This window comes from Spermophilus citellus (assembly GCF_964194105.1).
Source record: "Spermophilus citellus genome assembly, chromosome: 9".
Classification (NCBI taxonomy): domain Eukaryota; kingdom Metazoa; phylum Chordata; class Mammalia; order Rodentia; family Sciuridae; genus Spermophilus; species Spermophilus citellus.
Window position 1 is genome coordinate 112,966,203 of NC_138191.1, and position 27,545 is coordinate 112,993,747.

Consider the following 27,545-nt stretch of genomic DNA (forward strand, 5'->3'; position numbering starts at 1 on the left):
TTAAATGGTGGAATTACTTTTAAAACAAAGTGACTTAACAAAAGGAATATGTCTGAAAATATATCATTTATCCAAGACTTATAGAGGGAGGGTTGGACATTTTTCTATAAAACAATTTACGATCTAAGTGAATGATTGTATATTTATTTGCAAAAGTCAGAGCATTTTCTGTAACACTTTTGTCAAATTTTTATGCATGGTATTCTTATTCAAATGAAATACTAAATATGTACAACATATGAGAGTTAGCTAAGGAAGGTCTGTACAACTCTTAGGAGGAAAAACTTCACATTTAAAATCTAAAGAGGAAAAAAGCCAGAAGCACCCACTTCATGGAGGGCAGATGTCGTAGCACCACATCAACGGCATGAACAGGGTTAGTGCTGATTGGCTTGTCTAATTCCAGTGGCTCAGGCAAGGTCCGTCCTGTCAGTACTTCATGGAGTAGGTGCCAACTCACCCGAGAGACAAATTTGATTGACACCTTGAAAGGTCGATCTTTTCCACCTTCCCCAGGTAAAGTAACATCTAAATCCACCTGTTCATGGGATAAAAGTCAAGTGGTAAATATTTAAAAAGATAAACATAATTATTTAACTTATAAAAATATCTTAAAAAAAAAAACCAGGGTTGGTGTTGGGGCTCAGTGGTAGAGCACTTGACTGACATGTGTGAGGCCCTGGGTTCAATCCTCAGCACCACATATAAATAAATAAAAAAATAAAAGATCCACTGACAACTTAAAAAAAAAAAACAGGTTAAAATAAAAAAATCAATCTCAAATCAAATCAATATACTAAAACTTAAATAACAGAGATTCATGCCAGCATTAATTCAATATTGCAAAATACTGAAAACTACCTAAATGTACTCACATTTATAAAGGCAGCTATAAAAGAATGAATGAAGCTGGGTACAGTGGCACAGCTGGAATCCCAGCCATTAAGGAAGCTGAGGCAGAAAGATCACAAGTTCAAGGTCAGCCTCAGCAACTAAAAATGAAAGAATGAAGATCTCTTGGGCTGGGTTGTGGCTCAGAGCGCTTGCCTAGCACGTGTGAGGCCCTGGGTTCAATCCTCAGCACCACAGAACCACATAAAAATAAATAAATAAAATAAAGCTCTTTTAAAAAAAAATCTCTTGTAACTGCCACGGAATAATTTCTAAGCTATAACATTAACCAAAGTACAAAAAAAAATCACAAAAATATGATATATTTGGTATGAGAAGGGAGAAATGAGAAAATATTCACATATCTGCTTACTTTTTCAAAAGGAAACATAGGAAACATGAGCTAGAAACAAATAAATTGGATGAAGGGGGTTTTCTACTGGCCAGATTTGGGACAAAGGATAGATCAATCAATAGAGTAGAAGAAAATGTTCTTTCTTACACTAATAAATGTTTAAGAAATGACAGGTTAGAAAACCACTGTTATTATTAAGCAATATCCTTTCAAGCAAGAATCATCAACTGCTAAAAAGTGTAAAAGAAATAATATCCTTAACAGTAACTCCTATATCAAAATTTAAAACTTCTGAGCATCAAAGGATACAATCAATAGAGTAAAAAGGCAGCCCATAGAATGTGAGAAAATATTTGTAAATCAAACATCTGATAAGGAATTAATATCCAGAACATATAAAGAATTCCTCAAGCTGGCTGCAGTGGCACATGCCTGTAATCCCAGCGGCTTGGGAGGCTAAGACAGGAGGATCATGACCAACGCATCTCTAAATAAAATATCTCTAAATAAAATACAAAATAGGGGTGGGTATGTGGCTCAGTGTCCGAATGCCCCTAAATTCAATTCCCAGTACCCGCCCCAAACAAGAACTTCTGTATTAGGGTATGTAGAACATACCTGTGATCCCAGCAACTCAGGAAGCTGAGGCAGAAGAATTGCCAGTTTGAGGCCAGCTCAGCAACTTAGTGAGACACTGCCTCAAAATTAGGGGAAAAAAAAAAAGGACTGGGGATATGGCTCAGTGGTACAATACTTGCCTAACAAGTACAAGGCCCTGTGTTCAATCCCCAGAATTGCCAAAAGAAAAAAAAAAAGCAACGAAAAATAAAAAATAGAAGGACTGGGAATGTAGCTCAGTGGTAGAGTGGCCCTGGGTTCAATACCCAGTACTCCTATAATTCCTATAAACTCCTATAATTCTAGTAAAAAACAACCCAAGTTAAAAAAAATGGGCAAAGGACACAAATCAAAACCACAGTGAGGTTGATACCTCACAACATGACATGCATATTGTGCCCATTAGATAGCTACTATCAAAACAGCAGAAAATAAATATGTAAATATGTATATGAAGAATTTGGAACTCTTGTAGATACTTTGGTAAATAAGGTAGGGTTATTTTTTATTTATTATTATTATTATTTTTTTTTGCAGGGGGTTGGGGGTGGTATGAGGCCACGGGCACTCTACCAATAAGCTACAACTCTAGTTGTTCTTATTTTTTATTTTAAGAAAGAGTCTCACTAAGTTTCCCAGGGCAGCCTCAAACTTCCTGCTTCAGCTTCCAGAGTCAATGGAATTACAGCCATGTGCCATTACGCCTGTTAGTATGGTATTAAAAAATTTTTTTTCAGGCTGGGGTTGTGGCTCAGAGGTAGAGTGCTTGCCTAGCATGCATGAGGCACTGGGTTCAATCCTCAGCACCACATAAAGTAAAAACAAAGATATTATGTCCACCTATAACTAAATATATATATATATAATAATTACCATATGATCTAGCAATTTTACTTGTGGTTATATGCCCAAAAAAATTGAAAGCAGAATTTCAAAGTGACATATATATACCCATGTTCAGGGGAGGATTATTTTCAATAGCCAAAAAGTATTTATAACAGATAAAAAGCATGGGTAAAATGTGTCATATATGTATAATAGGATATTATTCAGCCTTGAAAAGGAAGGAAATTCCAGCATATACTATAACATGAATAAACCTTGAGAACAACATGCTAAGTGAAATAAGCAAGTTTCAAAAAGGTAAATACTGCATGTTTCCACTTACATGAAGTAAGAGTAGTCAAATTTATAGAGATAGGAGAATGGTGATTTCCAGGGGCAATGAAAAGTTATGGTTTAATAGACAAACTTTCAGTTTAGCAAGATAAAGAGGGTTTTGCAGATGGATGGTGGTGATGATTATATAACAATGTGAATCCACTTAATCCCAGTGGCTTGGGAGGCTGAGGCAAGAGGATCAAGAGTTTAAAGCCAGCATCAGCAATTTAGCAGGCCTTAAGCAAAACTTTTTTGTAAATCTGATATTACTTCAACATGAAAAGTTAAAAAAGATATACAAATTTACATTTATATGAATTCTAATTTTAAGGTAGTAATAAAAGCAAAAGGAGACAGAACTGGGGATGTAGCTCAACAGTTTAAAAAAAAAAAAAAAGGACTGGGGATATGGCTCAGTGGTACAATACTTGCCTAACTAGCACACTGGGTTCGATCATCAGTGCTACACAAAAATAAATAAAATAAAGGTATTCTTCTGTCCATGGGGTGGTGGGGGGAAGAGAGGGAGAGACAGACAGACAGCTAAGTATAGCATTACAATAAAGTAATGTATATCTTACCCCAGTAGTTGCCACAGGAAGTGGATTGGCTGTGTAAAGGCTTCTTTTTCCATCATAAACTGGTCTACGGTCTCCAAATATAGTTACTTTAAAATGCTGAACCATTGAGTCAACTACTTCCCTAAAGAAGGGAAAAATACATTCACATAAATCCTCTGCATGATGGAATACAAAAATATTAACTGAAATAATTGCTGGCACTGTATAAAGCTGTCGTAATTCTAAAAGTCACTCATATATGATAAAAATTTTACCTTCAGAACCATGGCTTAGGATAGCAAAAAGATTGATTGCTGGCAAAGGATGACATGCATTTCTCAAAGACAGAAAAGAAAGAATCCAGTAAACTACTTAATCATTCCAGGAAACAGCTGAACTGCAAAATATTCTCCTTAGAAACTAACTCAAATTTTCTTTCATCATCTGTAAGTACTCCTTGACATGTTTACCTCTCTTTCTTAAGAGTAAAATGCTCTTTCTACTGGATTAAAATAGCACCTTGTACATACCTTTATTGGAACACTCAAGAATTTTGAAGGTAAAAACAAAACAAAACAAAAAAAACACACAACCACATTTGTATTCCTCCCCCATGCTTACAATAGTATCCAATCAGTAAGGATATTATGAAACCTCTATTTTTACACAGCAATGTTGAATCAATATACTGACATAGAAAGATATTCAAGGCTTACATTTTTTTTTAATATTTTTTTATTTTTTAGTTCTCGGCGGACACAACATCTTTGTTGGTATGTGGTGCTGAGGATCGAACCCGGGCCGCACGCATGCCAGGCGAGCGCGCTACCGCTTGAGCCACATCCCAAGCCCAAGGCTTACATTTTTTAAAAAAATTACAGACCACTGAGAATGATACCAAATATCCATAAATCAATATTTATTTTTGTATATACATATTCATAAGAGCAGTGAAAATATATCTAGGAAGATAAGTACCAAAGATATTCATTCAGTGGTTACCTCTGGCGAGGGAAATGACAGGGTCACAGGGTGACTTATTTTATGTACATAATCTACATATATTACAGTGAAAGTACACTTGCAGAATGATTTAAAATAAAATTAAAGGGGGCTGGGGATGTGGCTCAAGCGGTAGCGCGCTCGCCTGGCATGCGTGCAGCCCGGGTTCCATCCCCAGCACCACATACAAAACAAAGATGTTGTGTCCGCTGATAACTAAAAAATAAATATTAAAATTCTCTCTCTCTCTCCCTCTCTCTTAAAAAATTAAATTAAATTAAATTAAAGAGCTGGGGGTGTGACTTGGTGGTAGAGTACTTGCCTCACCATGCACAAGGCCCAGGGTTCTACCACTAGCATGGCAAAACACAAACGAAGATTCAAATCTAACCCAAGCAAGGGAGAAAAGAAGAAACAGAAATCAGCATTTTCCAGGAAAAGAAAAATCAATCCGACTTAATACCAAGAACAATGTTCTCCCCACAATTTCTATTCCCCTCCTTTTCTAATTTTGTTTTACTGAAACTATTTAAATCAAGATCAAGTCTTTCTAGGGTAAGTCTGACAACAGACTTGACTGGTTTTAGATTCAAAACAAATTTCAATGATTTTCTTCCATTTTGTTTTCTTCTGTGGCCATTATAACTAAGTCCAGTTTTTTCAGGTGAAATTATACAGATGTAATTTGCCAGGATGTCTTCACTATTTTGTCATTTTTTTTTTTTTTACTCAACATTAAAAGTTGTAAGCTTATCAACTCCTGGCAACCCAGTCAAACCATCTAAGGATCAAAATGATAGAGGAAACTGAAACGGTAGGGCTAAAACATTTCAGGGGTTAAAAAATACCTTGCTTTGATGCTGACCACATAGTATGTCCTAAATAAATGTCCTAACGGTGGATAATATACTTGAATGAACTGCCAGAACTTTCAGTGGAATATATCTAAAGCTAAATCTAAAATATCTCCCACAAGTTAAATTTGGTTATGTTTTGTTTTTTTTTGTTTTTTTTTAAAGAGAGAGTGAGAGAGAGAGAGTGAGAGAGAGTGAGAGAGAGAGAGAGAGAGAGAGAGAGAGAGAGAGAGAGAATTTTTAATATTTTATTTTATTTTTTTTTTTTAGTTCTCGGCGGACACAACATCTTTGTTGGTATGTGGTGCTGAGGCTCGAACCCGGGCCACACGCATGCCAGGCGAGCGCGCTACCGCTTGAGCCACATCCCCAGCCCCTTGGTTATGTTTTGTTATACTGTTTACTTAATGATGCCTCCATTTCCTAGTTACCCACATTCAAAACCTGGCTCATCTGTTTACCCAATTAGTTGATGATTTCACCTCTTGCAATATTTCTTATACCAGTCCTTTACCTTCCACTTCCGATTAAGAACTTGGGTCCTAGTACTTGGATTATTTTAAGTTTCTTGGTTTTTATGTGTTTAGCTTTTTCTTCTCCAACCCAATTTACACATCACTGACTAAAAAGTCCTACATCCTATGTACAAGAGGCCGATTAATCATATTTCTCAGTTTGTGACACATTAAAATCACTTATATAAGAACCCCCCTTTTTTGTTTAAGCAATGGGAATTGAAACCAGGGGTACTCACTCCCCCACTGAACTATATCCCCAACCCTTTTAAGTTTTTAAATTTTTTTTTTAAAGATTTTTTTTTTTTTTTTAAAGAGAGAGTGAGAGAGGGGAGAGAGAGAGAACTTTTTTAATATTTATTTTTTAGTTCTCGGCGGACACAACATCTTTGTTGGTATGTGGTGCTGAGGATCGAACCCGGGCCGCACTCGTGCCAGGCGAGCGCACTACCGCTTGAGCCACATCCCCAGCCCAAATTTTTAAATTTTGAGAAAGGGTGAAGCAAAGTTACGCAGGCTGGCTCTGAATTTGCAATCCTCCTGCCTCAGCCTCCAGAGGAGCTGGGATTACAAGTATGCACCACCATGTCTAACAAGATCCCTTTTATAATTAATTGACTTCTTTCCTTCAATCTCCATTTCCTATTCCCATTCTTCTTCGCAACAAGTTACTCCTTCCAATGTGCTTGATGAACACTGCCCTGTTTGTATGTATTCTAATCTTTACCTTCAGCAATAGATTTTAAAAATCCATTAATGTTGCTGAAGCATGTTTTGTTCATTCTTTTTTAAAAAATTATTTATTATTTGGACTGATGATGTAACCCTGTGGTAAGGAGGTTGCCTAGCATACCCAATGCCCTGGGTTTGATCCCCAGCAACACCACTCCCCAAAAAATCAAAAGCTTTATCAGTGAAAAACAGTTGTAAATAATTTAAACCTCACTTAATTCACTGTTTTTGATTGATGTGAAGTAATACACATATGATCTATCCACTCCTCTAGCAAGTAGACTCAGGGTACCTTTAACTGCAGGCACCCAAACAATGCTGCAATGCATTACTTCCTTACATATACCTCATGAACCTGTGTGAGAACAGAGAACTAATCTCTATTTGCATATTCAGAAAACAGACTGTGGGTCAAAATGAAGTTTATCAAATAAAGGATGAAGTGTTAAACTGCTCTCCAGATCACTACACTAATATACACACCTTTGATGTTACCATTTCCTGTGTCCCAGCCAAGATTTGGCATTATCCAGCTTTGATTTCTAACATGTGTTCTAGCCTAATGGACATAAATTAAAACAATGTTTTAATTTAGATTTTTCTTATTACTGATGAATTGCAGCATCCTTCATGTGTCTTGTACAAATTCTCTGTTTCCTTTGCCTATGTTTCTGTTGGGGTTTCTGTCTTGTTGGATTGAAGGAGTTCTATTTTATATTGGAGGTGGGATCCAAAGCTAAACATAAAATTCATTTACATTTCATGTATACCTTATACACATAGACTGAAGGTAATTCACATATTACTATTAATAATTTTGTGCATACAACTAAATTCCTTGGTTTGGCATTTTCTATTTGTGGCATCATGTTGGTACTTAAAAAGCTCCAAATTTGGACACATTCTGGATTTTTAGACTAGGGATGCTAAACCTGTACTAAGTTACAAGATAACTTAGGTTTTATTAACTTTATAGTTTTATCTATACTGTTTTGCCATTAATCCATATGAGGTTCTTCTTTATAAAGCGTAATTAGCCAATTTTACATTTCTCCATAGAGTGAGCAAGTTTTCCCATACCATCTACTAAACAGTTAATACTTCACCAATCTTTCTTTGGTACTAAGGACTGAACCCAGGAGTGCTCATCCACTGAGCCACATCACATCCCCAGCCCCTTTTATATTTTGTTTAGAGATAGGGTCTCACTGAGTTGGCTAAGCGCCTCACTAACTTGTTGAGGCTGGTTTTGAACTTGCGATCCTCCTGCCTCAGCCTCCCCAGCCACCACAGTGCCAGGCTGTGATGGCATTTTTATCTTAATAAATTTTCATGTGAGTGGCTGTATTGTTCCAGTGGTCTGTTTGTCTGTTCTTGTGCCAATACCATAAGTTTTGCCTTTTATTAGGGTGCTTTATCGTGTTGTCTAGTTGGGCAGAGCAAGTTCCTTTATTTTTTCTAAGTTAACTTAAACTTTCATGAATGTATTTATTTTACAATAATTTTCTACCTTTGAAAACTGTCAATACTGAAAGAAAAGAAAACATATCTAGTGCCCTACATAAAGCAAATAATCAAATATCTGTTAGCTAAGATACCCCCAAATGACTTCCTTGAGAGATATGAATAACATGCTAAAAACATAAATCAGTGTGTTATAAGGTTCTGACAAGCTACAACAATGAACTAAATGAAGAAACACAGTAGGAGCAACTATACTATCGAAACACTTTTATGTTTGAAAACTTGAATTGCAATAAGAACAAATTAGATCTAATTTATCCAATGCTTTTGAGAAAAGAGGATTTAGATGACTACAAGTCCAAAATGAGTTAATAGTGTAATGTGGCCTCCTCAAACTTAAAGAAACCAGGTTGCACATATATATATATATATTTTTTGCATTCACCATTCAACTCTATTTTATTTTATTATTTTTTTAATATTTTTTTATTGGTTGTTCAAAACATTACAAAGCTCATGATATATATCATCTTTCATACATTTGACTCAATTGGGTTATGAACTCCCATTTTTACCCCAAATACAAATTGCAGAATCACATCGGTTACACACTCACATTTTTACATAATGGCATATTAGTGACTGTTGTATTCTGCTACCTTTCCTATCCCCTACTATCCCCCCTCCCCTCCCCACCCATCATCCCTCTCTACCTCATCTGCTGTTGTTCAATTCTCTCCCTTGTTTCCCCCCCACCTTCCCCTCACACCCTCTTCTATGTAATTTTGTGTGGGAAGCCATTCTAACACGTGATTGGGTGACTCCCGTTAAGGGCCTGAGGCGCTTTGGCTCTGTCGAAGCTTTCCCGACCCTTTCCTGATGAGACCCCATCCGTGTGGGGGTGTGCCTGACCACTGACCCCGGGGACCCAATCACTGACCCTGACCTTGGAGTGCAGCCTCCCCTCAGCCTTCATTGGATGGAATTCTCCCCTGAATCTCTTGTTCCCCAATAAAGGGCTACTCCCAGGTGTGTTCACTCTCTCTCTCTCCTGCTAGCCCTGAGTAATCCTCGCTGCCCTGCTGGGCGGCTAGAGGTGGGAACCAGAGAGGTGAGCTGTCTCGGACCTAGCAATATAAATAAGGTAACTGAGTTTGTGTGTTTTATTTCGATCTCTTCTAACTACCTTTATGCCTAGAACCTCATTAATGAAACCACTGCACAGGCCGTGTGGTAGAATTGGCGCCCACGAGGGGGGCATTCTAGATTAGTTAGATTGAGTGGGAGCGCGCTATAAAGATAAGGAAAAAAATAAAGATGAAGGAAGATAAGGAATAAAAATAAAGATAAAGGAAGAGGTGACAATTGGGTCACAAAAATACCTGGAGATATTGAAGGAAAGAGACGTTAAATTACTTAAAATGGGAAATTCAACTTCTACGGATAAGGAAATGTATCTAACTATTTTAGACAGTGTAATTAATCAGAAAGGAAAACAGATAAAGAAAACTCAGTTATTACAATTTTTAAAGATTGTAGGTGAATATTGTCCTTGGTTTTGTGAACAGGAATCTCCAAATTTACTTACTTGGGAGAAATTAGGAAGGAAGTTACAGAGAGTCTGTCTTTCTAATGAACTACCTGGAGGCATAGAGAATATACAGAAAACTTGGACAGACCTAGAAGTTTGTCTTTTTGAATATATGGGCCAGAGTTCGTGGCCCCCTGAGGACCTTTTAAAAGGCATTCAACGAGCTGTTAGGTCTATTCAAATGGAGAATCAGTCTGAGGCTAAATTAATTCCCTTTCCCTTAAGCCATTTAAAAACAAAGGCACTAGGGGCCAAGCCAAAGGTTAAAAATGTGAACCTAAACTCACAAGATCAGGCTAGCCCCCAGGCAGATTGTACAGAGCAACATCATAGAGGAGAAACCTCCCAAATCCTAGAGAGCCCTCCGGAAGAGGTAGATGATCTTGCTAGAGAGGAAAATACGGAAGAGACTCCTAGAGGGGCCCAGGGTTCTTCCCAACCACGTGGTTTAGAAACCCAAATTCAAAATGGCGATAGTGCAGAGTCTGACCGCGGCTCACAGTCTGAGGAAGAGGAATCAGATGTTGAAATTCAGGACTTAGAGAGAAATTTTAATAGGCTGCGTTTAACACCGCCTGCCCAAACTATTCGAATTCGGCCGGTACCTGCTAGAAGGACCAAATTTAACAGGTATGCTGAATTAAAAATGACTTTTCTTACCCCAGTCCAGCAAGGTATTAAGAAGGCTCAAGAAATGGGAGAGGATACTACTGGCTTTCACCTCTTTCCAGTTTTTGAGCAAACTAATGAGCAAGATCAGAGAGAGTTCATGCTGTAATCCCATTTAAAACTATTAAAGAATTAAAAAATGCATGTGAGACGTATGGTCCAAATTCGCCTTTTGTATAGAGTCTGATAGAAAATATTTGCTCACAACCCCTTTCTCCTAGCGATTGGATTTCTTTAGCCAGATTTTCTCTGAGCGGTAGATGTTACGTTTGTGGAAAAAATAATCATTTTGTGCGCAAGTGTCGCATGCGCGGTTTTAAGTTCAGAGCTCCATTTACTAACAATAATAGATATTGCAGGACTCAACGCCACGCGGTAGATTCAGATGGCGCGGATGAGCCCGCCTTCTTATCATCATTTCCACCAAGCCGGGACACAAACTTCCGGTTGGCCTGCCCCCGGAACAAAAATGAGGAAGTAGGTGGTCGCGCAATGTGACGTCATCGCATCGACCATGGGGGCCGCCATCTTTAATTTTACCGGAGCGGAACAAACAGTTTCTGTACAAACCCCTAATGATTTTCAAGGCTTTTAAGAGAGATTAATTGGCTAAAGCCATCCTTAAAACTAACTACTTCTAAATTAAGTCCTTTATTTCAGATATTACAAGGAAATCATTCTCCAACCTCTCTACGGCAGCTAACCTTGGAGGCCAAAACAGCCTCAAGAAAAGTTGAAATTGCAATTAAAAATGCACAGCTTACTAGGATAGATCCTAAAGAAATAGTGTATTTATTAATATTTCCAACTGAGCATACCCCAACAGGAGCCATATGGCAAAGATTAGGAGTTATTGAGTGGATTTATTTATCCCACTCCCCTCAAAAAACATTAATTCCTTTTCATGATTCTATAGCTCAATTAGTAATTAAAGGTAGAACTAGGATTTTACAATTAATTGGATCTGAGCCTGATATCATAATTATTCCATTTTCTGTTCAACAGACTAATTGGCTTTTTCAAACTTCTAGCTCATGGCAGATAGCTTTTGCTGATTTTCCTGGGCAGATAGATAGCCATTATCCTCGTGATAAGATTATACAATTTGCATCATTAACGTCACTTATCTTTCCAAAGATTGTACGAGCTTATCCAATAGAGAAAGCTTTATCGGTGTTCACGGATGCTTCAAACTCCGGTAAGGCAGGTTTCTTCAGCTGTGTTCACACAGAGGTAATACAAACTTCTTGTACTTCTGCCCAAAGAGCAGAGCTTCAAGCTCTGATCTGTGCCTTAGATTACTTTCCAAATGAGCCTATTAATATTTATTCTGACAACTTATATGCAGTCGGAGTTACCCAAAATATTGAAACCTCAGTTATTGGGTTTACTTCATCACAGGAGTTATTTGAATTATTTCATAATTTACAAGACAGTACTAATGCGAAAGTACCCATGTTTCATAGGACACATACGTGCCCATACTAATCTTCCTGGACCTCTAGTTTCAGGTAATGACAAAATTGATAAGTTAGTAGCTTTTTGTCAACAGATGTCTTCGTATGACTGTGCACTAGCTTCCCATTCCTTGCATCATCAAAATGCTTCTAGCTTACGTAAAAAATTTAATATTACGAGAGAACAAGCTCGTCAGATTGTAAGCCAATGCCCTAAGTGTGTTATTCACACTCCATCTCTGCCATCAGGGGTAAATCCCCGTGGATTAAAACCAAATCAGATATGGCAAATGGATGTAACTCATATTCCTCAATTTGGTAAGGAATGTTATGTGCATGTCATAGTGGACACTTATTGTAGATTTATTTTTGCCACAGCACATACTAAGGAAAATACTCAACATGTAATTTCTCATTGCTTAGCAGCCTTTTCCGTTTTAGGGTGCCCTATGCAGATTAAAACAGATAATGCTCCAGCTTACATAAGCTCTTCTTTTCAACAATTTTGCCAAGAGTTTAAAATGAATCATAAAACAGGAATTCCTTATAACCCCCAAGGTCAAGCCATTGTGGAACGAGCTCATTTATCTATTAAGCTTCAATTACAAAAATTAAAAGGGGGGAATAGGATTGTGACTCCCCAAAATAGCCTTAATCATGCCTTGTTTGTTTTACATTTTTTAAACTGTGATGCAGAAGGTCACACTGCTGCTGAAAGACAAATGTCTCCCTCAGTAACAGGCCCTTTAGGCAGAGTTCTGTGGCAAGATTTACAAACTGGTCAGTGGAAGGGTCCGGACCCGGTAATAACATGGGGCCGAGGTCATGCTTGTATCTTCCCAGAAGGCTCTTTCCATCCTATTTGGGTGCCTGAACGTGCTATCAGACATGGAGGAGATAGAACCCAGACTCAAGCAACTGAGGATCGACCCGGAGGAGTCACTACCCAGAAGGAGGAGATATCGGAAAAAGATGAAGAAAGACCAGATTGAACCAGCCGAAAAGCTGATTTCGTGGAAAGACGTTAAGAAGCTAACAAGCCCTTCTTGGACTATTCCCTGAAGACCTTAAAAGAGCATGCTACAAGGATACTGCCACATCGATGTTCATAGCAGCACAATTCACAATTGCTAGACTGTGGAACCAACCCAGATGCCCCTCAGTAGATGAATGGATAAAAAAAATGTGGCATCTATACACAATGGAGTACTATGCAGCAATAAAAAATGACAAAATCATAGAATTTGCAGGGAAATGGATGGCACTAGAGCAGATTATGCTTAGTGAAGCTAGCCAATCCCTAAAAAACAAATACCAAATGTCTTCTTTGATATAATGAGAGCAACTATGAACAGAGCAGGGAGGAAGAGTAGGAAGAAAAGATTAATATTAAACAGAGACATGAGATGGGAGGGAAAGGGTGAGAAAAGGGAAATTGCATGGAAATGAAGGGAGACCCTCATTGCTATACAAAATTACATACAAGAGGTTGTGAGGGAATGGGAAAATAAACAAGGAGAGAAATGAATTACAGTAGATGGGGTAGAGAGAGAAGTTGGGAAGGGAGGGGAGGGGGGATAGTAGGGGATAGGAAAGGTAGCAGAATACAACAATGACCAATAGGACATTATGTAAAATTGTGGAAGTGTAACCGATGTGACTCTGCAATCTGCATTTGGGGTAAAATTGGGGGTTCATAAACCACTTCAGTCCAATGTATGAAGTATGTTATGTCAAGAGCTTTGTAATGTTGTGAACAACCAATAAAAAAAAAAAAAAAAAGAAATTTAAGACCTTAAAAAAAAAAAAAAAAAAAAAGAAGCTAACAACCCAGGCTTCCCGAATACTTCGACGCCTAGGAAAGAACAGGACCCCAGTCTTGATGGTAGCAACAATAACTGCCCTACTGGGCTGTCAGGTAAAAGGGAATCAAGTAGACACTTATTGGACATATTTCCCAGATCCACCACTGGTACACCCAGCTGTGTGGACTGGAGAATCTATTCCAGTATTTACTAATGACTCATTCATGATGGGAGGATTTACAGATACTCATATTACTCCCAATCATGTGACTAGATTTAATCATTCTGGCTACAGTGCCCAATTACCTTTGTGTTGGTCACATGATAAACATGCTGGCTGTCTAAAAGTATCATTCGAAGAAAAGACAGTGATTGGTAGACCTAGACTGACAAATGATTCTATTTATGGGGACTTAAAACCTAATACTAGATCAGTAATTAAGATGGGACTTTCCCATAACAAGCCAGTCATTTCTGCAAAACCTCCACTGATACCCCACTGTCCAAATAGTTCTACAATTGAAATTAGCACCTTTCCTAAATGGATGGATTGTGTAAATACCTTTCCTGTACAACATAAGGTGTCTAAGGCTAGTGGGTATATTTTAGACTGGTCTCCAAAAATTGATAAGAGACAATTACGAAGAAATTCTGCTATGACACCTACAGGATTTGTTAGTAATATTTTGACTTATAGTGAAGGAAATGTTCAAAAATATATTTGGCATTTAATTGCTGCCTCAGAATTTTTACATTTTACAGATAAACCTTTACCAAAATTTGTCAGCAACAACTGTAAAGAAGGATCTTGCTATGGCTTAAGAGCTTGTGTCCAATCTCCTTATGTTTCAATTATTGGAAATGTAAAAGTTAGATGGATAGATGACAGATATGCTGTTACTTGTAATAAGTGCAACCTAACCAATTGTATTACTAGGTATAATGGAGGAAAAGGAGTGCTGATACTTCATCAGCCCTCTTTCGTTTTATTACCTGCTAATATTTCAGAGCCATGGTATGCTGATGCTGGTTTACAAGTCCTGCAGCAAATTCATGCCCAGCTAACAAGACCTAAACGTGCTATTGGAGTCATAATTGTTTGTGTTTTAGCACTGGTCTCATTTATTGCCTCAACTGTCTCTGCGTCTCTGACGTTGTCTCAAAATATTCAGCATGCAAAATTTCTTAATAATTTAGCTCAAAATACTTCCAAGGCTCTACGTAATCAAGTAAATATTGATGAGAGGATTGAAACTAAATTAAACGCCTTAGAGGCGACTGTCATAGACATAGGTAATGAACTTTCAGCCTTAAAATTTAAGGAAAGGCTTAAATGCCATGCTAATTATAAGTATGTATGTGTTACAGCTGCCAAGTACAATGCTTCTCTCTGGGATTGGGAGAAAGTTAAAAACCATTTATTAGGTATTTGGCAAAATAGTAATAATAGCTTGGATATTCTGGAACTTCATCACCATATCCAAGACATTCAAAATAATAGAGCTGATTTTTCAGATCCTTCTTCTTTGGCTAACCAAATATTGAAGGAGTTAAATGGATTCAACCCTGGAAATATTCTTAAACACTCCGCTTGGTACATTATTGGATTATTCTCTTTGCTGTTAATTCTCTTTTGTATTGTAACTATAGGATGGCGAGTCTTACAATCAAGAATCCAGGAACTCCAGAGAGTGAACCGCCGCCTCATTGTTAAGAAAAGAAAGGGGGGATATGTGGGAAGCCATTCTAACACGTGATTGGGTGACTCCCGTTAAGGGCTTGAGGCGCTTTGGCTCTGTCGAAGATTTCCCGACCCTTTCCTGATGAGAGAGCCCATCCGTGTGGGGGTGTGCCTGACCACTGACCCTGACCTTGGAGTGCAGCCCGCTCTCAGCCTTCATTGGATGGACTTCTCCCCTGAATCTCTTGTTCCCCAATAAAGGGCTACTCCCAGGCGTGTTCGCTCTCTCTCTCTCTCCTGCTAGCCCTGAGTAATCCTCGCTGCCCTGCTGGACGGCTAGAGGTGGGAAGCAGAGAGGTGAGCCGTCTCGGACCTAACAATATAAATAAGGTAACTGAGTTTGTGTGTTTTATTTCGATCTCTTCTAACTACCTTTATGCCTAGAACCTCATTAATGAAACCACTGCGCAGGCCGCGTGGTAGAATTTTGTGTAACATTGAGGGTCTCCTTTCATTTCCATATGCTTTCCCTTCTCTCTCCCTTTCTCTCCCCCCACTCGTCTTTGTTTAATGTTAATCTTTTCCTCATGCTCTTACTCCCTGTTCTGTTCTTAGTTGCTCTCTGTATATCAAAGAAGACATTTGGCATTTGTTTTTTAAGGATTGGCTAGCTTCGCTTAGCATAATATGCTCTAATGCCATCCATTTCCCTGCAAATTCTATGATTTTGTCATTTTTTATTGCTACGTAGTACTCCGTTGTGTACAGATGCCACATTTTTTTTATCCATTCATCTATTGAAGGGCATCTAGGTTGGTTCCACAGCCTAGCTATTGTGAATTGTGCCACTATGATCATTGATGTGGCAGTATCCCTATAGTACGCTCTTTTAAGATCCTCAGGGAATAGTCCGAGGAGGGTGATACCTGGGTCAAATGGTGGATCCATTCCCAGCTTTCCCAGGTATCTCCATACTGCTTTCCAAATTGGCCTTACCAATTTGCAGTCCCACCAGCAGTGTACAAGTGTACCCTTTTCCCCACATCCTCGCCAACACTTATTGTTGTTTGACTTCATAATGGCTACCAATCTTACTGGAGTGAGATGGTATCTTAGGGTGGTTTTGATTTGCATTTCTCTGACTGCTAGAGATGGTGAGCATTTTTTCATGTACTTGTTGATTGATTGTATGCCCTCCTCTGTGAAGTGTCTGCTCAGGTCCTTGGCCCATTTGTTGATTGGGTTATTTGTTATCTTATTGTTTAATTTTTTGAGTTCTTTGTATATTCTGGATATTATGGCTCTATCTGAAGTGTGAGGGGTAAAAATTTGTTCCCAGGATGTAGGCTCTCTATTCACCTCTCTTATTGTTTCTCTTGCTGAGAAAAAACTTTTTAGTTTAAGTAAGTCCCATTTATTTATTCTTGTTATTAACTCTTGGGCTATGGGCGTCCTATTAAGAAATTTGGAGCCCGACCCCACAGTATGTAGATCGTAGCCAACTTTTTCTTCTATCAGACGCAGTGTGTCTGATTTGATATCTAGCTCCTTGATCCATTTTGAGTTAACTTTTGTGCATGGCGAGAGAAAGGGATTCAGTTTCATTTTGTTGCATATGGATTTCCAATTTTCCCAGCACCATTTGTTGAAGATGCTATCCTTCCGCCATTGCATGCTTTTATCCCCTTTATCAAATATAAGAAAGTTGTAATTTTGTGGATTGGTTTCTGTGTCCTCTATTCTGTACCACTGGCCAACCTGCCTGTTTTGGTACCAGTACCACGCTGTTTTTGTTACTATTGCTTTGTAGTACAGTTTGAACTCTGGTATCGCTATACCTCCAGATTCACACTTCCTGCTTAGAATTGCTTTTGCTATTCTGGGTCTTTTGTTTTTCCATATGAATTTCATGATTGCTTTATCTATTTCTACAAGAAATGCCGTTGGGATTTTAATTGGCATCGCATTAAACCTGTAGAGAACTTTGGGTAGTACCGGCATTTTGATGATGTTAGTTCTGCCTATCCATGAACAGGGTACAATTTTCCATCTTCTAAGATCTTCTATCTCTCTCTTTAGGGTTCTGTAGTTTTCATTGTATAAATCTTTCACCTCTTTTGTTAGGTTGATTCCCAAGTATTTTATTTTCTTTGAGGATATTGTGAATGGGGTGGTTTTCCTCATTTCCATTTCAGAAGTTTTGTTGCTGATATACAGGAATGCCTTTGATTTATGCATGTTGATTTTATATCCTGCCACTTTGCTGAATTCATTTATTAACTCTAGCAGTTTCTTTGTAGACCCTTTTGGGTCTGTTAAATATATTATCATGTCATCCGCAAATAGCGATAATTTAAGTTCTTCTTTTCCTATTTTTATGCCTTTAATTTCTTTTGTCTGTCTAATTGCTCTGGCTAGTGTTTCAAGAACTAAATTGAATAGAAGTGGTGATAGAGGGCATCCCTGTCTTGTTCCAGATTTTAGAGGGAATGCCTTCAGTTTTTCTCCATTTAGGATGATGCTAGCCTGAGGTTTAGCATATATACCTTTTACAATGTTGAGGTAAGTTCCTGTTATCTCTAGTTTTTCTAGTGTTTTGAACATAAAGGGATGCTGTACATTGTCAAATGCTTTTTCTGCATCTATCGAGATGATCATATGGTTCTTGTCTTTAAGTCTATTGATGTGGTGAATAGTATTTATTGATTTCCGTATATTGAACCAGCCTTGCATCCCAGGGATGAATCCTACGTGATCATGGTGTACAATTTTTTTGATATGCTTTTAAATTTGATTCGCCAGGATTTTATTGAGAATTTTTGCATCCAAGTTCATTAGAGATATTGGTCTGTAGTTTTCTTTCTTTGAAGTGCCTTTGTCTGGTTTCGGGATCAGGGTGATGTTGGCCTCATAGAATGAATTTGGAAGAGGTCCTTCTTTTTCTATTTCTTGAAATAGCTTGAAAAGTATTGGTATTAATTCTTCTTTGAAGGTTTTGTATAACTCCGCGGTATACCCATCCGGTCCAGGGCTTTTTTTGGTTGGTAGTCTTTTGATGGCTTCTTCAATTTCTTCCTTTGTTATTGGTCTGTTTAAATTGTGTCTTCCTGACTCAATCTGGGCAGATCGTATGACTTAAGAAATTTATCGATATCTTCACTATCTTCTATTTTATTGGAATATAGGGTTTCAACATATTTTCTAATTATCTTCTGTAGTGTCTGTTGTGATATTGCATTTTTCATCCCATATGTTAGTAATTTGAGTTCTCTCTCTTCTTCTCTTCGTTAGCATGGCTAAGGGCCTGTAGATCTTATTTATTTTTTCAAAGAACCAACTTTTAGTTTTTTCAATTTTTTCAATGGTTTTTTTTTTGTTTCAATTTCATTGATTTCTGCTCTAATTTTAATTATTTCTTGTCTTCTACTACATTTGCTATTGTTTTGCTCTTCCTTTTCTAGGTTTCTGAGGTGTAGTGTGAGTTCATTTATTTGTTGGTTTTTTCTTTTTTTGAGGAAAGAACTCCAAGAAATGATTTTACCTCTTAAAACTGCTTTCATTGTGTCCCATAGATTCCGGTATGTTGTGTCTGTATTGTCATTTGTCTCTATGAATTTTTCTATCTCCTCCTTTATGTCTTCTGTAATCCACTGATCATTCAGTAACATATTGTTCATTTTCCATGTGATGTAGGATTTTTCCTTCCTTCTTTTATCATTGACTTCCAGTTTCATTCCATTATGATCAGATATGGTGCATGGTTGTGGGAAGCCATTTCTGACACGTGATTGGGTGGCTCCCGTTAATGGTCTGAGGCGCTCTGGCTGTGTCGGAGCTTTCCCGGCTCTTTCCTGATGAGAGAGCCAATCTGTGTGGGGGTGTGCCTGACCACTGACAACGGGGGCCCAATCACTGACCCTGACCTTGGAGTGCGGTCCCCCATCAACCTTCATTGGATGGAATTCTCCCCTGAATCTCTTGTTCCCCAATAAAAGGCTACTCCCAGGCGTGTTCAAACTCTCTCTCTCTCCTGCTAGCCCTGAGTAATCCTTGCTGCCCTACTGGGCAGTTAGAGGAGGGAACCAGAGAGGGGAGCAGTCTCAGACCTGGCAATATAAATAAGGTAACTGAGTCTGTGTGTTTTATTTCAATCTCATCTAACTAACTTTATGCCTAGAACCTCATTAATGAAACTATTGCGCAGGCCGCATGGTGGACATGGTATTATCTCCACGCCTTTATATTTACTAAGAGTTGCCCTATGGCATAATATATAGTCTATCTTTGAGTAGGATCCATGTGCTGCTGAGAAGAACGTGTATCCACTTGATGATGGTTGATATATTCTATATATGTCGGTTAAATCTAGGTTATTGATTGTGCTATTGAGTTCAATAGTGTCTTTATTCAGCTTTTGTCTAGAGGATCTGTCTAATGGTGAGAGCGGTGTGTTGAAGTCACCCATAATTATTGTGTTGTAGTCTATTTGACTCTTGAACTTGAGGAGAGTTTGTTTTATGAACGTTGCAGCTCCATTGTTTGGTGCATACAAATTGATAATTGTTATGTCTTGTTGGTGGATGGTTCCTTTTAACAGTATATAGTGTCCTTCTTCATCCCTTTTGATTAACTTAGGTTTGAAGTTGATTTTATTCGATATGAGTATGGCCACTCCTGCTTGCTTCCGAGGGCCATGTGAGTGATGATTTTTCCCAACCTTTTACCTTCAGCCTGTGTATGTCTTTTCCTATCATATGAGTCTCCTGAAGGCAGCATATTGTTGGATTTGTTTTTTTGGTCCAGGTTACTAGCCTATGTCTCTTGATTGGTAAGTTTAGGCCATTAACCTTTAAGGTTACAATTGAAATATGATTTGTACTTCCAGTCATGTTTATTTATTTATTTATTTTAGTTTGGCTAGTTTTTACTTTTTGGTTATTTTCCTCCCCCTTTACTGAGATACCTCCTGTTATTAGTTTGGGGCACTATTTTTCAATTCCTCTTCTTATAGTATTTTGCTCAAAATGCTTTGCAGTGCTGGTTTTCTGGCTGCGAATTCTTTTAGCTTTTGTTTATCGTGAAAGATTTTAATTTCATTGTCAAATCTGAAGCTTAATTTTGCTGGATACAGTATTCTTAGTTGGAAACCATTATTTTTCAGCGTTTGAAATACATTGTTCCAGGATCTTCTCGCTTTTAAAGTCTGTGATGAAAAATCAATCGTTAACCTAATTGGTTTACCCCTGAATGTAATCTGCCTCCTTTCTCTCGTAGCTTTTAATATTCTCTCCTTGTTCTGTATGTTGGCTATCTTCATAATTATATGTCTTGGAGTTGGTCTATTACGGTTTTCAATGTTTGGGGTCCTGTAGGCTTCCAGGATTTGGCAATTCATTCCATCTTTCATCTCTGGGAAGTTTTCTAGAATTATTTCATTTAATAGGTTGTCCATTCCTTTGGTTTGATTCTCTATGCCTTCTTCTATCCCGATGACTCTCAAATTTGGTTTTTTTATGACATCCCATATTTCTTGAATAGATTGCTCATGGGATTTAAGCATCTTTTCTGTGTTGACTATATTCTTTTCAAGTTGATAAACTTTGTCTTCATTATCTGATGTTCTGACTTCTACTTGATGTAGTCTATTTGTAATATTCTCGTTTGAGTTCTTAATTTGGTTTATAGTTTCCTGCATTTCTAGGATTACTGTTTGATTTTTTTTTTAAGATCTCTATCTCCTGGTAAAGCTTGTTCTTTGCCATTTGAATTTGTTTGTTTAATTCATTTTCAAAATATACCTTTATTGCTTGGACTTGCTGTCTCATGTCTTCTCTAATATTCCTTTCCATCTGAGTTAGGTATGCCTTGAGTTCTTTCCCTATCCCTGTTTCTGATGCTTCTAGGTCCTCCTGTAGAATTAAGTTGTCCTGCATTGTTTGTACTCCTTTTTTCCCTTGTTTTTTTTATGATGTTCACACTACTTTCCAGCTCTATTTGATTGCTGTGTTTCTGCTCTCTTGTATAAATTTGTTTTTTTTTTATATATCTCTGTTGTCTTTCCTTTGTGTTGGTAGACTATGCTTGCTAAGGTGGATTCCGCTGGGAAGGAATTCCGACGGCCAAGCTCCAGTGACGTCACCTCTCTGCTATGGCGGGCCCCAGGCTCCTTACTGCGGTGTCCGAATGGAGGGGTGGGACTGGACTGCCTCTGATTGGTTTCAGCTCCCGGACGCCGGCGGCCGGGCGGTATCCAGCTGCCCAGTTACGCTGGCAGCCGGCGGGCGATTGGTCGCCGGCGGGCGATTGGTCGCCAACGGGCATGCGGTTTCCAGCTGCTCAGTCGCAGGGGCAATGGGCCGGCTGTTGCCAGCGGGCATGCGGTCTCCAGCTGCCCAGTCGCAGCGGCAACGGGCTGGCTATTGCTGGTGGGCGGGCGGTCTGCAGCTGCCTAGTCGCGCAGGCAGCCGGCGGGTGATTGGTCGCCGTCGGGCGTGCGGTTTCCAGCTGCTCAGTCGCAGGGGCAATGGGCCGGCTGTCGCTGGTGGGCAGGCGATCTCTAGTCGCTCAATCGCAGGGGCAATGGTCCGGCTATTGCAGGCAGGCGTGCTGTCTCCAGCCACCCACCCAGTCGCAGGGGCAATGGGCTGGCTGTTGCTGGTGGGCAGGCAATCTCTAGCTGCCCAGTCGTGCGGTCGGTCGCCGGCGGGGGGCGGACTCCAGCCGCCCAGACGCGCGGGCGGCAGGTGGAGTTTCGCAGGCGCGCGTGCATTATCCAGCCGCGAGGGCCTGGCCTCTAGTCCCCTGGTTTCTCCTGCTAGTCCTAGTTTCTCCTGCTAGACCAGACTTCCCCTGAGTGATGCCTCTCGGCAGTTCAAACTGTACTCTGGGCCTGCCATTTGTTGGGCGTGGAGGGTGGCTATTGAGAACCCCCCCTCCCCCCTCCCCCCCCACCGCACTGGCAATACTGGTTTCGTTTTCTCCGCTGATGGGAGGGGGAGTTGAAGGTCGGGTGTCTCTAGTTTTCCCTGCGTCTTTATGCAGGCTTGCTCTGATAATCCCTTCCCCGGAGAGCCTAGGAGAGATTTTATGCGAATTCCCCGCTGAATGGGAGATGAGCTGAGTAACCTGTTTCATTGTTGCAATCTGTCAGAGAGTGGCGGTGGTTACTTCAGCTCTCCAAGATGGTGGCCGCTGGTTTCCTTGGTGGAGTTTCCGTTGTGGGGGATAGAACTGTCCTGTTTCCTTCCCCGTCTGAAATCCTGAACTCAGCCTGGGGCTCCGTGAGTGCTCAGGCGGCAGGATTCCACAGAATCTGCAGCAATCTCCCTGCTTGCTGGTCGCTTCTCGGTGGCTCCCCGCCGTCTATAGCCACGGGGCGGGCCGTGTGGATCAGTCAGCCCGGATCTCCGGTCGCACAGTTGGCTCGTGTATGAGACTCAATTACCGGACCTCGGTGCTGGAAATCCTTCCTCTAGGTTTCGGTGCACCCCCATTTTGTTGTAAGTTCCTAACAAGATAGTTTTTTGTCGTTCTAACTTGTTATTCACCCGCGCAGTGGTGCGGTACATGGGGTGTGATGCACTCTATTCGCGGCCATCTTGGGGATCGGTTGCATATATTTAAAGTACCCAGATAGGGCTGGGGATGTGGCTCAAGCAGTAGCGTGCCCGCCCGCCTGGCATGCGTGCGGCCCGGGTTCGATCCTCAGCACCACATACAGACAAAGATGTTGTGTCCGCCGATAAATAAAAAATAAATATTAAAAAATTCTCTCTCCCTCTCTCTTTATTAAAAAAATAAAATAAAATAAACAGGGTGCCTTTAAAAAAATAAATAAAGTACCCAGATAATAAGACAAATACTACATAATCATTTTATATTTTGGAGTACTCAGTTCAATCTGGGGAATTTTTTAAACCCTAAACATTGAAACATAGCTAGAAGGTGGCAATCCTGATAGACGATCATATGATATGATTAAAAATAAATCAAATTAGGAACTTTCAGTCTGGAATAGGACCACAAAATTATGAAGTTTGGCTATTTCAATGAAATATGAGATGCAAAACTAGGCAGAAATCTATCTTGTATGAGAGGACAGGGTTAGGAAATTGTTGAAAAAATTTAGGAAGCTAAATTTTGGAACAAAAATTTCCAGTTTTCTAACCATCATAGTTATTCAAAAGTAGATTATATTACCTTATGAAATACCTTAGTTCGTCCTTGCTAGAACCATTCAAAAACTATCTATATAATCAATTGTTGGGGAAGATATATAAAGATCACAATAATTTTCATAATCTTCTCTGATAGCAAAATTTAATTATAAGAATACCAAATAATGAAACATGATAGATTTCATTACAAGATCAGATATAGAAACTCTTCTATGAATAATTACATTGACATTTGCCAAGTATACTACAGAGCCTAAATTCTATAGTATACTTGGCAATTTTTAAAAAATATTTTTTTAGTTGTAGTTGGACACAATACCTTTATTTTTATGTGGTGCCAAGGATTGAACCCAGGGCCCCACACTTGCTAGGTGGGTGCTCTAGCACTGAGCCATAACCCCAGCCCATACTTGGCAATTTTAACACTCAACAACTCTTAAGTTTCCACAGAAATTGGGGTGTAGTTCAGTGATAGAACATGTGCAGCCCTAGATTTACTCTCCAGTATATAAAAAAAAAAAAAAAAAAACTAAATAGGTTAGTTTAGTTTTTAGCTACAAAGGGAAACAATCAGTTTTCATGAGGACCAACCATTACTATGTATTTCCACTTTAACTCCTTATTAGTGTGATATAATTAACTGACATACTTAGAATTTTAGTGAAATTTTAGTTGGCAAGTCAATAAAATGATAAAACCAGGAATTTAAAATTCTTAATCCTAATCTTAAAAGATACTGTTATTGAAATGTTCATCAGGCAGGCATAGGGAACAAGAGGAAAACCCTCTCTACAATAGTCATGTATCCAGCTGCCCAGTAAACTACAACAGCAGAATTACTATTGATTATGAAGAAAGTTTGAAATGGGAAACTGCCCACTTGAGAAAACTTTAAAATATGTGGTAATGTAAGTACCAGAGAAGCAATAAACAGACATCAGTTTTTAGTCCCACTTTGCCACTCAATTAATATGAGTTACTCAATCGGACTTGAATTTCTTTATATATAAAAATGCTTGGGCTGGGGATGTGGCTCAAGCGGTAGTGCGCTCGCCTTGCATGCGTGCGGCCCGGGTTCGATCCTCAGCACCACATACCAACAAAGATGTTGTGTCCACCGAGAACTAAAAAATAAATATTAAAAATTCTCTCTCTCCCTCTCCCTCTCTCCCTCTCCCTCTCTCTCTCTCTCTCTCTCTCTCTCTCTCCTCCTCCTTTAAAAAAAAAAAATGCTTCAGGCAGTGGTGCATGTCTATAATCCCAGGAACACAGGAAGCAGGATGATCACAATGTTAAGGTCAGCCTCAGCAATTTAGCAAGGCTCTAAGCAACTTAGTGAGACCTGTATCAAAATAAAAAATAAAAAAGGGCTGTGAATATGACTGCATGGTAGAGCCTCCCTGTGTTAAAATTCCTAGTACCAATAAATAAAATAAAAATGGGACACTAGTCTCAGGAAACAAAGGGGATATTAGTGAACTAATTTCCGAGACGGGGTGTGGTAAGAAGCGAATATTTATGATACTACTTTTTCATAAAAATTGAAGCATGATTATCTCACAAATATACTTCAAGAATTATATCAAAGTTTTCCCAGTAACAAGGGGCTGGGGATTTAGCTCAATAGCAGAGAGCTTGCCTAGAATGTGCAAGGCCCTAAACTTGGTCCTCAGACCTGGAAAAAAAAAAGTTTTCCCAATAACAAATGAATACACCACAATGTATTAGCATCAATTATAATAAATTAACACTAAGAATTAATTCTAATAATTAACAGAAACTGTTAAATGAGTTTTCTGTACACTGTAGTTATGAAAGACTAGTCTTTTAATAATAATAATATTTTTTATTATTAACATAGGCAAGGTAGAACAAAAAAGTGTGCATAACTGTACCTGGCTAAAATATTTTAAATTCTGTTTTATTTCATTTCCAGTACTGGGGTTTAACCCAGGGCTTAATTTATTAGGCAGGCACTCTAACACAGAGCTATACCCCCAGTCCTAAAATAGTTTTGTTTCTAAAACAGTAATTTAGGAAAGCAATTTGGAAAAGAAAATCTAAGTAAACGGGGATGAGAACTTTTAATCACTCTTTAGTCTCTTTTTATTAACAGCTTTAATCTATGGAAGGAAGAATTCTTGCAGAATATAATATAATGCATTCTCTTAGACATTAAGGATCCTTAAGGATTCATCTGCTAATTACTCCAAAAATGGAACCTATCTGAGTATGTTAGGTCTTATAAAGGGCTATAGCCGACCTTCCCACTCTTACCTCAACCACCACTTCCTACATTCTGGTACCAAGTCTTTTGACTCCATCATGCTCTCTCGTGCATAGACTGTAAAGTAAAATTTAATAGCGATTTCAGTAAGTTCCAATTTACCACCTGACTCATACAGCAGCAAAATGGTAGGAAAGGGAAATTTCAATGTAAAAAGGAAAAGAAGAAATTATTTTTCTGTTTTTACTATAAGCTCAGAGATCCACCTTCATCTCATTTTTAGATATCTTTTAATTCTCTGCTCCCCAAAGTTAAAATGGGAAATATTATTCTGGTCTATTGAAGAGGACATGAAAGAGTATTTCCCCTATAGGTCTATTCATATTAATTTAGCATCCCCAGCAATAAGTTAATCTGTCACTATAGCAAGGACTTTTGCTAAGCTATAACAAATGCTAAAATCATCCAGAGGTTTATAAAACGCAACTAAAACTGCTGGCAGTCTCTCCTTGTATCATTCCAATCTATAATTTATGTTCAAAACTGTGGTAAGTAGCATAGAAGGTAACTAATGAACAATTTTGTTATCAAGATAATGTCTAAGGGATTGGAGTTGTAGCTCAGTGGTGGAGCACTTGCCTAGCAAATTTGAATCACTGGTTTCAATCCTCTGTACCACATAAAAATAAAATAAATAAAATAAAGGTACTGTGTCCAAACACTAGAAAAAAATACATATTTTTTAAGAAGATGAAGTTTAAGAGATGCAGTACAGAGAAGAAAGGGGCTATACTTTAGATCACTTCTTTTTTGTTGGAAGTGTGTGTGGAGGGTGTTGCTGGGGAGTGAACCCAGAGTCTTGCACATGTTAAGCATGAGCCTCACCACTGAGCTATACCTTCCGCCCCAGATCAAATGTTTAACTTTGCAATAAAATCTATGGCAAACTGGAGCATTTTTTTAATATTTATTTTTTTTAGTTATAGGTAGACACATATCTTTTATTTTTTAAATTTTTATGTGGTGCTGAGGATTGAACCCAGCATTTCACGAATGTGAGGCGAACGCTCTCCTCAGAGCCAGAATCTCAGCCCCCAAAATGGAGCATTTTAAGACAAATATTTGTAGTCATTGCTCATTTGAATTTTTTTTATAATAACCCACTAGTGTGGTAAACATTTTAGTACTGTACTCACACGTACTAATAGATTACTTCAGATTGAGAAAAAAATTTTAATTTATTTTGGTTTACACCAACAACTCTCTTCTAGAATACTTCTCCTTCAGGCCATGGATGTCTTAATAGCCAACACTAATAGCCTCTTTTCAGCCTTAATATTCTTGGCTTCTTTGGCATTTGCCATTGTGATCAAATATTGTTCCCTGAAAATGACCATCTGTGTTTTGCCTTCTTTGAAATAGCTTCTATCCTGTCCCTAGTCTCCTACCTTTCCACTTTATGTCTTCCAAAGAGAAAGAATGGTATCACCAGAAATCTATTCTCAGTCTGCTTATCTCGACTTTACACATTTCCCTAGCTTTTAACTATCACCTCATGCTGACAAGCCTCAAATCTCAATCTCCACTTTGACTTATCTTCTGAACTCTTGGCACTTAGTTCCAAGCGAACTGCTCCATTTTAATATTCTTTGTGCAATTCAACCTCTAAATATCCAAAGCAAAATATTAAAAAACCTGTTCCTTTCACAATCTGTATTTCTGTTAAAGCTATCACCACTGCACAAGCTAGGAATTATGAAGCCATTCGTATTTCTTCCCTTTCCCC

General features: G+C 38.7%; 1 protein-coding gene across 3 annotated transcripts in view; it reads right to left on the minus strand.

The window, feature by feature from the left end:
• Window positions 1–27,545, minus strand: part of AGO3 (argonaute RISC catalytic component 3) — a 137,098-nt gene that overhangs the window by 77,467 nt on the left and 32,086 nt on the right. For 2 of the 3 annotated variants that reach the window (XM_081306197.1, XM_081306199.1), the window contains exons 3-4: window positions 3,607–3,727; window positions 330–538 (exon numbers count right to left, since the gene is read on the minus strand). In XM_081306197.1, the coding sequence (XP_081162323.1) occupies window positions 330–538; window positions 3,607–3,727 (330 nt within the window). Of the gene's footprint in view, window positions 1–329; window positions 539–3,606; window positions 3,728–25,809; window positions 25,877–27,545 lie in introns of all 3 variants that reach the window. The other variant, XM_081306198.1, reaches the window with a different exon arrangement.